The sequence below is a fragment of the Merops nubicus genome, unplaced genomic scaffold (assembly GCF_000691845.1).
Source record: "Merops nubicus isolate BGI_N331 unplaced genomic scaffold, ASM69184v1 scaffold14630, whole genome shotgun sequence".
In the NCBI taxonomy this organism is placed as follows: Eukaryota; Metazoa; Chordata; class Aves; order Coraciiformes; family Meropidae; genus Merops; species Merops nubicus.
Window position 1 is genome coordinate 18,398 of NW_008582287.1, and position 12,775 is coordinate 31,172.

The 12,775-nt window shown below is 39.8% G+C and overlaps 1 protein-coding gene across 1 annotated transcript in view; it reads left to right on the plus strand.

Moving 5' to 3' along the window:
* KIAA0196 (KIAA0196 ortholog) overlaps positions 1–8,872 on the plus strand; it is a 26,453-nt gene extending 17,581 nt beyond the window's left edge. Inside the window, exons 16-28 of the mRNA XM_008937303.1 lie at positions 827–907; positions 1,578–1,679; positions 2,324–2,503; positions 3,191–3,315; positions 3,713–3,875; positions 4,591–4,693; positions 4,795–4,874; positions 5,846–5,949; positions 6,401–6,530; positions 6,645–6,741; positions 7,133–7,286; positions 7,564–7,651; positions 8,816–8,872. Of these exons, the coding sequence (XP_008935551.1) occupies positions 827–907; positions 1,578–1,679; positions 2,324–2,503; positions 3,191–3,315; positions 3,713–3,875; positions 4,591–4,693; positions 4,795–4,874; positions 5,846–5,949; positions 6,401–6,530; positions 6,645–6,741; positions 7,133–7,286; positions 7,564–7,651; positions 8,816–8,872 (1,464 nt within the window). The remainder of the gene's footprint in view (positions 1–826; positions 908–1,577; positions 1,680–2,323; positions 2,504–3,190; positions 3,316–3,712; positions 3,876–4,590; positions 4,694–4,794; positions 4,875–5,845; positions 5,950–6,400; positions 6,531–6,644; positions 6,742–7,132; positions 7,287–7,563; positions 7,652–8,815) is intronic.
* Positions 8,873–12,775: the final 3,903 nt, after the last annotated feature.

Here is a 12,775-nt window from a genome sequence, read left to right on the forward strand (position 1 = left end):
ATATTTCCATTTATGAGTTAAGATGCCAGCTTTTTCCAATAGTTTTTGCCAAAGTGCTCCCTTGTTAAGTGTTTTTATACAAGCAAGCTGAGATCTCTGATTAAGCTGATGTCCAAACATCCACACTAGGTTTAGACTCCCCCATTAAACTTTGTAAAGTCAATTTATTTTATGTGGGGTAGGAATGGAGGAGGAAGTATTCAGTAGTATTTTTTATTTTGTGGAGGCAAAGGGGAACTCCTTAACTTACACAAAAGCTTTTCACTTTTGATTTCTGTAGAACTCTGAAGTCTGAATTTATTGTCTCTATTCTATATTATAAATGTCTTAAAGGCAAAAGACTGCCTTGTCTGAACTCAGAGCATAAAGGATACTCAACTAGTAGCTTAAAACTTAACTGAATGTGATACTGTACTAACTCAGTGGAAATATTGAAGTGGAGTCATTGCTGGCCCCAACCTTTGTTATGGAATGGTCACTTCAAGCTGTGCCCTTAGCCTCCTCAAAGGTACCAACTCAGAGTTTTGTCCCTGTTTTGTACACACGTGATAGAACTGGCCAGGTCCTTCCTCCCATAATCCCTGGGAGGCCTCTGAGAGGCACCTGTTCTCTCCTACTGCTAACATGCCTATGCTGAGCTAATAAAAAGAGAGATTATTGTTGTACAATGAGTAAGTCTAGCACAAGATGTAAAATTGGAAGTATATCAGTGCAAATTACTTTAATCTAAAATAGGAACCTACCACTAGGAACGATAACTTTTTAGCGTAATTATTTGAACCTATTGAATCACTTCAGTTAATTGTATTTTCTTGTTCTGTTAAAGGTTGCCAAGCTGACCCACGCGATTTCAATCTTCACTGAAGGTATCCTGATGATGAAAACTACTTTAGTTGGTATTATCAAGGTAATATTCTGTTATCCCAGTAGGAAAAAGTCACTCAATGGCAATTAATACTTTAGCACAAATACTTCAGCATGTGAAGCAAGACCTTGAAGAAAGATGAAAAGACAAGAAAAAATCAAGTTAGCATACAAATTTTCAAACAGGGATACCTAACGTGGCATCCAGATAAGAGCTGGATTATTTGTGGTTGTTAAGAACCCACAGTGCTCAGTGTAAATAAATTCATAGCTTTAACTGATGCCCTTTGTTTTTTTTTTTCCTACTGGAAAAAAGACTGCAAGCTTTTCTGAAGAGTTGTTTCTTCCACTTCTCTTACTACATTAAGATACCTCTTTCAGGACCGGGAGCAAGTATTCTTGAAGGAATAGACAATAGACACTTCTTAATGGATGCTGGCTTCTTATAGTTGTACAACATTCTCAATGGGTCATGAACAAAGGTTGGGTATGGGAACTACAACCTTTGCTGTTCAACTTAGAAGAATCACCTATTATCTAGCAGAAGTATTCAAATATTTATTATTTGGACGGGCACTGATGGGAAACTGCATCTGTTAGCAGTGCTTTCCAATTCATCTTAAGTACTTAATATCTTCCTTGGTACAAAAAAAATCCATTGTATTTTTTATGTCTTTTTCTGACTTTAAGAAAAATATGTTTCTTCTACTTAGGTGGACCCAAAACAGTTACTAGAGGATGGAATAAGGAAGGAGCTAGTAAAGCGGGTAGCTCTAGCTCTTCACAGGGGACTCATCTTTAATCCTAGAGCCAAGGTGTGTAACAGCTTGATTTAATTTGATTTTTTTAATGTATCTTGGGTTTGCTGGGACCTCTTTTACTATACTGCCTTCTAGGAAATAATTCATACTTTTCTGTACAGATTTCCTTTTTGTAAAAAAAGTAGGTTTTGAACTTCTTAAAGGTCATGTGGAATGCCTTGTTTGGTGTTACAATGAGTTTATAAGCTCCTAATAGTATAAAGAATTCAAAACTATATTTTTGTTCTGTTGCAAAGGGTCATATTAATTATGAGTTCACAGTTCTGTCTGTGTATGGCAACTGATGACAACACATGATATGTGTAAGCCAGGTGAAAATAGAGAGGCAAGGACAGAATAAAGAGTGTGACTCCTTGTTTTGATCCTGTCCAGATTCTTGAGGCTCTCTGCCAGATCAATCAGTAAGTAGTACCACCGAAGCCTAAAATAAACATTAAAAGCAGGAAGAAAAAATACTTCGTAAGAATTACTTTAGATACCAAGCAACCTTTGATAAATTTCCCAGTGCTTTTCAGTTTGGGCTGGAGCATAGTGAAATCCTCTAGAGGTTGCTTTGTAAAGGCATTTAGAAGCCTTATACATTTTCTTTGTATTCTGCCTGTTCACAGTTTTGTTTTTATCTTTTTTTTCACCTGTAGCCAAGCGAACTGATGCCCAAACTGAAAGAAATGGCAGCTACAATGGACGGCTTCCATCGATCGTTTGAATATATCCAGGATTATGTCAACATATATGGTTTAAAAATTTGGCAGGAGGAAGTGTCTCGTATTATTAACTACAATGTGGAACAGGAGTGCAATAACTTCTTAAGAACAAAGGTGCTAGTCAAAACCAAGAATGAGTAAAAAGTTATTAAATGTCTTTATATTTAGATGTTAAAATTTGTGACTAATATTACCCCATTTTGCACAGCTATATGACTTCAACTGAATGTGCCAAGTACTGGGTAGAACATCTACCCCAGCTTTTTCTGAGTGATTTCAGCATCCCCACTGCATTAGTTTCACATAAAAACAGCAAATTACCCCAAACAGAATATTTCGATATCACTTGCCAGTGAACAATATTCTTCCTGTCTTCCTCAAAGAAAACAGAAAATATGTACTGAATCACAGTAGTCCTCTCTGGATCTATTGTTAGCCATCAGGATGCAGGCTTAGAAAGACTGCAGTAGTTATTAGCCTTTTTTGTGACATTTCACAAGTGATGGAGTGAATAGATCTTAAATTTAGCTAAGGTAATGGTGGCTATTCTTACTGCAGAAAGGAGCAGATGGAATTCTCACCAGAAATGTAGATAGTTCTCTCAACCTCCACACTTAGCTTCTGCTTGCTGTCATAAGTTTTGCTCTTCTCTTTGCTTTATTCTGCTGTTACAGTGTTCTGCTCTGTGTAATTTTGTTTTACAGTGTACTACTTTTCAATTAAACAAAGGAATAACATTTCTACGTGGATTTAACGTGTGCCATGGTAATACTGCAAATTACTCTCAAACTTCTTTTCCAGATTCAAGACTGGCAAAGCATATACCAGTCTACTCACATTCCTATACCAAAATTCACACCTGTGGATGAATCTGTAACATTCATTGGTCGGCTTTGTAGAGAGATCCTGAGGATCACAGACCCCAAGTAAGTACTGTGTGTCACAGGCTCCTCTAGAGTGCCAGGTGTTGGGTTGCTCCAGTTCCGCCATATAGAAACAAAATCTACAACAAATAGTTTTACCTTAGCTGTCATAGCACCATCTTTACCTAAAACCAAATTTACCCAGTGCATCCTGTACATTTTAAAAAGTAGTCTACAAAAGTTGTGGGTTTAGTTTAAGAAGGAGAACAGTGTGTTACAGAAATAGAGATAGACCAAGGAAGGATGACAGAACCCTTGCAGAGAAAGAGAAGGAACTAAACATCACTAGAGATAGTTGGAGAGTCTTGCTGATCTCTTCCTGAATAAAATACTCATCACTCAGATTATCACAGGAGTTGTCTGCACCTTATTCTGAAGTATTTGTTTAATTTTTCCTCAGAATCACATGTTACATTGACCAGATGAACACCTGGTACGATATCAAAACTCATCAGGAAGTAACCAATAGTCGTCTCTTCTCAGAGATCCAAGATACTTTAGGTACCTTTGGTCTCAACGGTTTAGACAGGCTGCTGTGCTTCATGATTGTAAAAGAGCTGCAGGTAATTTTTGAACTTTGGTTTCTCAAGGTAATGGTGCTTTTATTGTTTAATAACTTCTAGGGAAATGAAAAAATGGTTAATTTTGAAATGGTAAGTTGAAATCAAAAGCATTTGAAAAACGTGTGTTGAAACTCAAAGGTAAGAATTTCAGTTACAGATAGCATTATGATACTTTTGAATAAATGTTGCTGTGTAACACAAGGTGATGTGTTACCTTAGCCACTGGTTTGCAAGGAGGGCCTTTAAAGGTGGGCATACTTTGTGTATACTTAAAAGTTAATCCTCAGGTTAACTTCTGTTTCTTCTAGATATCAGATTGTTTTGGCCTACCATTATATAAATAACGTATCAATTCTATGTAATGACTTTTTCACTGATACCTCTATGTGAAACCAAGGGGTTTTGTTTCCTGAGAAGGATTGAGTCCTAGCCTAGTTAAAGATTTTAAGGGAAATAAGTATTGATGAACACAGTTTTGCCTTGAAATTGAATTAATGGTTGTCTACTACAGCAGGTGTTGCATGTTGCAGAGGGGGATCTGCTAATTGTCCTAACACTGATTGGCATAACTCAGACAGTCTAACTACAGAATTCCTCAGCTCTTCATCTGTGTAATTATTCTTTCCCTGCTGTTAAAAAATATAGCCCTTGTACCACCAAGATGAAGCATACAGGACACATGTGAGGATTTTACTTAATTATTTCTTCTGTTTAGAATTTTCTCAGTATGTTTCAGAAGAATATATTACGTGACAGGACAGTACAGGATACTTTAAAAGCACTTATGAATGCTGTCAGCCCTCTCAAAGGAATCATAGGTAAGTGCTTGCTGGTTAAGATGGAAGAAACCATTGTCTTTTTACATTTACATTTATTTTTCTTCTTGTTCTTCTTTTAATTCCTCTCTCTCTTTACTCAGCGAATTCAAACAAGGTGTATTCTGCAGCAATTGCAAAAACTCAGAAGATTTGGACAGCATATTTAGACTCCATAATGAAGGTAGGTTTACGTGATTTATTGGTGCACAGAATTCACTCTAGGCTCTTTGGTTATATACTTTAATCTGATTATTTTACAGTATTGCATTGTGTTGACCTGGAATTCTGTAACATCACAAGTAAAGCAGGTCTGGATTTGCAAGAGCCCCTGAGCTTCATTTATACGGACACAACTCACACGACACAAAGTGCTTAGCACTGAGATTCATAGGTAACACACTGCCAAAAATGGAGTCTGGCACTAGGGATCTGATCCCTTCAGGAGCAGGAGCTCTGAGACTCCCTCCAGTGCCCTGGGAACATAAGATACCTAAGGGTAAGGTCTGGAGCAGTAGCACTTCCTGAACTTCCTTGCCATGTTCAGACAGAAGGCAGTCTGCTGTGTCAAAGCTGTAAACAACCTGTCCCATTAACCTCTCATTATCTTGTCTGTAATGGCATTTTGCAATCAGTGGTTTTGAGAGGGCTGTGGGTGTTTGGTTATGCTGCTGAAGAGAAGAGGAAAGGTCAGGGAAGGTTGACTGCAACAGGCCCCTGGGATAGTTTTTATGGCTGTTGTTGCTGAGCCTTGGGTCTAGGCAGAGGTGGGGAGAGGAGCACAAGCATTTTCCCTGACTGATGGAAAGGAGTGAGGAACTGAGCTTTTATACTCAGTGTGTTTGTAGTGCTCTTCTCACACTGCCTGCATTTGCTGTCATGAACTGTGTGTAAACCTTGAGCACTGTGACTCCTCATCTCCTTTGGCTGCTGGCCCTGCCTGCAGGCAGCCTGAAGCAGTGCTGGGCAGCGGGATAGGGATGTGGCTCCAACCACTGCGTGTGTTCCTGCAAAGGCTCTTGTTGTAATGAGGACTTTGGGTACTCTGTTTAACTGTAAATCATTACTTATATAAGCTTCTCCTTAGTTTGACTTCACTCTGCCTTCATTGTGTCCATGTGTAACACCTCACCCTTCTTTTCTTTGTTTGAACAGGTTGGTCAGATGCAGATTTTAAGACGACAGATTACCAATGAATTAAATTATTCCTGCAGGTTTGACTCCAAGCATTTGGCTGCTGCTTTGGAGAATCTCAATAAGTAAGAAGCAAAATGTGCTGCAGAGCTGCTTGATAATGATTACATCACAGTAATACAACTCAGCCATCTTTACAACCTAAGTCATGGCAAAATGCAGAGTCTAGATTGTATTCAGGTTGTTGTTGATGAGTATTTGAATTTGAACCCAACAAAACCAGTAAAAATTAATTACTTGGCAAGTAGTTTGTATGAATATGCTAGTGGACAGTGCAGCTTCTTTCTGATTGCTTTTCTTTATACTTGGATTTGAGGTCATGTTTGGGTGAGAAGTGAAAATCTGCGGTGCTAATTTTGAAACAAATACGATGTTTGCAAAAAGATATTCCAAAAAATATGGTTTACTCTTGCTTGTAACTATTCACATATGTTGTCTCTTTTAAGTTTTAACATTAATATGGCATGTGGCAATTTAAATGAGCATTTAATATAATAAATTTATTTTTCCTTTTAGAGCAATACTGGCTGACATTGAAGCACATTATCAGAATCCATCACTGCCCTATCCTAAAGAAGAAAATACTCTTTTGTATGAGATCACAGCTTACCTGGAGGCAGCTGGCATTCACAACCCATTAAATAAGGTCAGGCTTACATCCTGGTCCTCGGTACAGATTGGTTTTTCTATTTTATTGACTATTAACCGAGAAAAAGATCAGTGTGTGTAAGAATTGTGTTCCTCTGTTGTTCCCCTGCAGATCTACATAACAACAAAACGACTGCCATATTTTCCCACTGTCAACTTCCTATTTCTCATTTCCCAGTTTCCGAAACTTCAGTACAACAGAAATTTAGGTACTGTATAAGTTGTTGTTTGTCTGAATCTAATGAAAACCTGTGTGACATTGTCTGTAGAGAAGACAGTAAAATAACCTGCATAGAAAAGACTCGCATGCCCAGGCAGGTTTGTTATAATATTGAAGCCAAATACAATGGAGGAGGAAACAGAATCCAAACTCCTGACTTTTTTCCTTCCATCCTGTACCCTAGTTAATATCACTAAGCCCTTTGCTGTGGAAGAAATGCAGTTCTTACTGTTACTGCATTAGTTTTTAATTTTTATGTGTGGGCTAGCAGAAGGGGAGGCACAGCAAAAAACCTCCTGAGAGTATATTATGTAGGTTTACCTCTGCTATAAGAATATGTTCTTTAAACTTGTGTTGTTTGTTTTTTTCTTTCTGTGCAGGAGTGGTGTGCAAGCGGCCAGCTGATCAAATTGACTGGCTTCCTTTAGTTCTGGGACTCCTAACCCTGCTGAAGCAGTTCCACTCAAGGTACACGGAACAGTTTCTGGCCCTCATCGGTCAGTTCATTCGTTCAACGATGGAGCAGTGCACAAGGTGCCCATGTTTTACTTTTTTCCAAGTATCACCTCTGTGAAGAGGGCTTCAGTAATGTTACCACTGCTTTTTCAGTATGTTTTTCTAGCAGAGTATATTTAACATAATAATAACAATATATTTGACTAAATATAAGATTAAAATGCTATTTCTTTTTGCAGTGGGATTATGTGGTACCTTGTGAAAATGGTGTCATTTGAAGGCTGGTGTGTTCATTAACTTAATCCAAATAACTGATGGCTAATAAGAATATGATCTTCTGTTGGTTTAATTTTAGCCAGAAGATTCCAGAAATGCCTACTGATGTAGTGGCTGCCTTGATGTTCCTGGAAGATTACATTCGCTACACAAAGCTACCAAGAAAGGTAGAACAGAATTCCATGTCTTCCCTATGTAGGACTGAGCAGGATTCCTGTTCAGATGAGCTGAATCCTGGTTTGTGCTGTGGTTACACACTAGCAGTTTGATCACACATGTCTAGTTTGGAACATGGCATCATCTATAAACAAATGCCTAAAATAATGGACTTATTAACCTCATCTCAAAGGTAGTATTGACCCTTTCTAGATGTTTGGTAAAAAACTGCCAAAAGGAAATAGAGATGAAAAATGTTACCTGATAGGAATGGGTCCTAATGAATTCTTTTACCCTGTACAAATCACAAATCTTATTACTTGGATACTTGCTGTAACTATTCCTATACTAGTCATAGTATCCTTACAGAAAAATTACTTTATAGAAAATACAAAGAAGACAGAAAATACAGAAGGGATTTCAACTTTGTGCAGATTTATGAAAAGTCTGTTCCATTTAATCTTCAGAGAATGTGTGCATTGCTGAGGGGCTTTTGGGAAAGGAAGAAATAAAATAGAAGTTCTGAGACGTTGCAGAATTAAGTAATAATAAACTTTGCAGTATTCTAAATGTGGGACAAAAGCTAATTAACAAGTGTAAATTTTGGTGAAACACCATCTCTAAGGGAAGTTCTGATAGTCAGGGCTTGTAGAGAGACTTTATGTTAGGGTTAAATGCAAGTTAAGTGCATCTGAAGATGGTTGTTTTTTATATGTGGTAGTGAAAATAAATCATAATCTCATTTGCTATAGGCTGTACCTCAGTGATTCCTGAATAGTCCATTTCCCAGCTAACACAACTAAAAGAGAGAGATTTTTCCAGTTTCTCTCATCTTTGCTGATGTGTCTGATACTTCTGCCAGATTCCACTTCAGTCTGGTGCCATGTGGAGAGACAGCAGAGAGGGTGTCAGTGCTCCTCCAGTCTTACACAGTACTTGTGGTCCCAGCCCTTCCTTGCAGCCTAGGGTTTGCCTTACCTGCCTGACATGGCCTTCCTTCCTCCCTTGCTTTGTGCACCAAGCAAGAACACATCCAGGGGCACATCCTAAAGCTGGAGTGGTGCAGGTCAATAGGGTTGTGTGCTTGGTTCGTAATTAAATGTGCTTGTTAATGGATGAACAGAGCAGATGAATAATGAAGAAAATCCCTAACTGTGCTCTCCTGTGTACTGTAGGTTGTTGAAGCACATGTCCCTAGCTTCATCTTCGATGAGTTCAGAACTGTTCTATGAATATGGAGGAGGACCAAGACTTTCCCCCAAACCTGAAATGGGGAGGTGGGGACTGAGGGTGCTGAGTACAGCTCTTCAGATCGGGATCTTTCCTGTGCCTGAAGGTATTGCCTACAGCTGCCTGTGGGAAATGGAACTGTCAGCACTGGTCTGTAGAGTTAACACTTGAGATCATGTGTCCTGCCAAGACTTAAACTCATCTAAACAGTGCACGTTTTGCACTGCACAGGATAAACGCTGTATGTTGTTGTTTATGTATAAATCATTTACTTTTTTGTTCTGAAGAACGATTTGTGGAAGTTTGACTTTTGTGTCACAAATGAACAATGAAATTGGAAATAAAGGCGCTGGATAGTTTGCCAGGACCGATGATTCCAAAGTGTCCATTCTCCTGTTAAAAGGAGAGAACAGGAAACAAAGTCTGACTCAAAAGAAGTACGGCAGCACCCAACAGTAGCATTTGTTCCCATGCCTTTATATGGAAGTAAAAAAAGTTCTCCAGTACAGCAGTGGGCTGCACAGCCGTGATCTCCTCCCAGAGCAGGGACACCTCTCAAGGTTACCTCTCAAAGCTGAGAGACCCCTGATAGCTGTAACAAGGTAAGTGACATTTCACATTAGACCTAAAATATATTGTTTGGTAGCAACATTTATATATCTAGGTGTTACTAGAAGTGTAGTAAGTAGTAGAAGTGTTTGACTGCTGTCTAATCACTGTCTAAAACATTTAAATCATCAAATCACTTTTTAACATTCAGTTATTGCCTAGTCACCATTTGATTTTCAGTTATCAATTAATTACCATTTGATCATCTTTTTATCATTAATAAACCCCTTTAAGTTAACCTCATCATGATGACTTCCCTTAATAATTCACCTGCGACACCAATAAGCACGAGGAGATGTACAGCAGGAGAAAGAGGGAACACAAGGGAAAGATTACAGGGAAGGAAGAAAGAGCCAGGGTGAGAGGAAGGAGACAGGCAGTAGGTATCACCTGACATTAATAACCTGAAGCCCTTAGTATTTAACCCATTCTAGAAACACAACCTCGGATTTCAACAGGTAGGAAAGCAAAGAGCAAGAGAAGAAGAATACAAACTACTGTCACACTTTTTCCCCTATTTGAATTTATTTTTAAGCTTTTCCTTTAGAAAGCTCTAAATTGTCCAAAAACTATTGCCTAATATCCTGTCCCACCACAGAGATACAGTTTCCTGAAGTTGGTTAAGAAATCGAAACACAGAGAAAACTCTTAATGCATTAGGCCTTTTGTTACTAATGTAATTATTTATGATTAAGCTTCAAGTTTTAGGTCTTGTTTAAGCATTACACTGGGCCCTGGGGTAAAAGCAAATTGCAAGGCGTAGTCCAAAGGCAGTGTAACCTGCTGTAAACTCAGCAAGCAGAAAAATCAATAATGGTTTTATTAAGGAAAACCAGTGGTCACAGACAGACCAGAAAACAACTCTGGAAAAATACTTGTAATTAGTTTCTGCAGCTGAAGTAGCCCATAAAAAAAGCTTTCCTGTGCTCTAGTTCATCCCAGGGTGCCTCAGGAGGAATTATATCACTGCATTTCTTCTTTAAAGCACTGTATTACACCCCGAGTCTCACTAATGCTTTATGAAGACCTGACTCTGAACTAATCTGCTTTGGGACGTATCCATGATGCCAGAGTTAGCCAGCATTCCTCCCTGGAAATTATCATCTCAGGTTTTATCTGGGTATGATCCCCCTGTGCAGGGATCCCCTTTCACTTCAAGCAGTACATAGCATGCCACAGAAGTAAAAATGCAATTTATGCTATGTTTAATTATGATGCTTAATTTTAACTCCTGTGGCACTTCAGCCAAAAACCAGAAAAATTATTTAGAGTATTGATAGAGGTATGATTCTAGCAGACATCGATTGGTTATAGCCATGATATTTTCTCATCTTTCCATAATCAAAATAATTAGAAATTCAGAGAAAACAAGACTTTCAGCTTTCTAATTTGTATTTTAAATAAAGTAACAACAAATAAGACAATGAAAATCCATTTATACACTCATCAAGCAATGTCAATAATGTCCTCCATCTTCAAATTCTTTATTTATAAATCTTTGTAATGCAAGAATTAAATATCAGGAAAGAAGAATAAAGCCCTAAGTTCTTGTTCTCCCAAGAAACCTCACTGGAGCAGGGACTCAGGACTGAGCTGCTGCTCTGCACAGAGGGTGCAGGTCACTCCAGGCCCCTGTCCCCAGGACACCTGATGGCACTGGAGGGAGCCTTCCTGCAAGGGGTCACGTCCCAGTGCTGCCCAGAAACCAGAGGTGCCCCAGCTGTAGCTCATCCTGCAGCCAGTTCCACCACAAGCTGATTCCTATTCACAGTGGTGGGAATTAGGAGCAAGTCAGAAGTACTATGTTTGAAATGTCACGCTCCCTTCACCTCCCAGCATGAAACAGAAGAGCCAATACTGTGCTTTTACCTTGAAGTCTGACAGTGGCAGACAGCATTGGCTGTCAGCACCATCACCCATAGCTTACCTGGTGAACCAGGCCCAAGCAGCTCATTACCTGGCATCAGATAAGCTCAGGCTCAAGACTCACACCCAGATGCACCCAGGGCCTGTTTATTTAGGGAGCATTGAAAACAACTTGCAGCATCTGTAACTTGCACCTCCACCCACAAGAAGACTCCCCAGCGAGACTCTTTTCAGAGTTAAAAAAACAGAGGTGTCCCAGTGCAGCATGGCCCTCCTGGCCAATGGCACCTCCTGGTGTCTCTTAAACCTTCGTTTAAACCTCTCTTCTCCATTTTGTATTTAGCAAATAAGCACCTTTATTTACTCATCCAAATATACTCTACAGGTATGCCACTCCTTAAAAGCAGGTTACAGCTCCCCAGAGCATTGTTCCAGGGCGTCAGGAGTCTCCTTAGGAACATGGGACAGTGATGACCAGTAGTGCCGAAGTCTGAGAGGAGAAATGCCTTCATGGAATCACAGAATGATAGGCTTTGGAAGGGACCTCTGGGGGTCATCTAGTCCCACTCCTGCTAAAGCAGGTTCACCTAGAGCAGCTTGCACAGGATTGTGTCCTAGCAGCTCTGCTGGCCACAGAATATGCCAACTTTATGGCCTGTCACTCAAGAAGGTGCATTAAACTCCACCCAAGAGTTTTAGTTAGAGATGTCCCACTCCAACATCCAACACAAATGTTGAAGTCTACTTTGCACTGGAGAAGCTGTCGAGTGTCATCTGTTTCACTGTGTGCGAGATCAAACCAGCTGTCACCAAGCTCAGAAAAGAGCAAAGCACTCTCTTCCCTAAAAACATGAGCAAATCCCCTCCTTTCATAACACTCACGCCTTGCCTTTAAAGTCCATCTCTGAATCTATACAAAACCATTCTCACTCAGTGGGAGCTTCCTGTAACAGGCTTTAATTTGTCTGATTATAAAGATGGTAGGCAACACACAGCAGCTGACAGGTCCTGTGTAGACACTACATGGAGCAGAATGATGCCGAGTGACACTGATGTGATCAGACACATGAAAACAAGAGACCTCTGATTTAGATGCCCCAAGCCAGGCTTGCAAATAACATCTATATGCACTACCCGTTTACAGATGCCATCCGCAGGAGAAAAGAGCTCTGGGCAAGATGAAAAATGCAGACACCAAACACATTATTGAGGGAGTGAGCAGCTCTCTGTTGCTCCAGAGCCATTAGCAAGGGTCCCCTGTGCACAGAGGGCACCGTGGTAAGTCAGGGTCCAGCTTCCCCTGCCGTGTAATTCCCTGTGGTTGCCAAGTTGCCATACAGCCGAACCTGAGCCACAGCTCACATTTGGCAGAGATACAGGTAACTGGAGCTGAAAACTCAGGTGATCCGATTCCTGCCTGGTGATGGCAG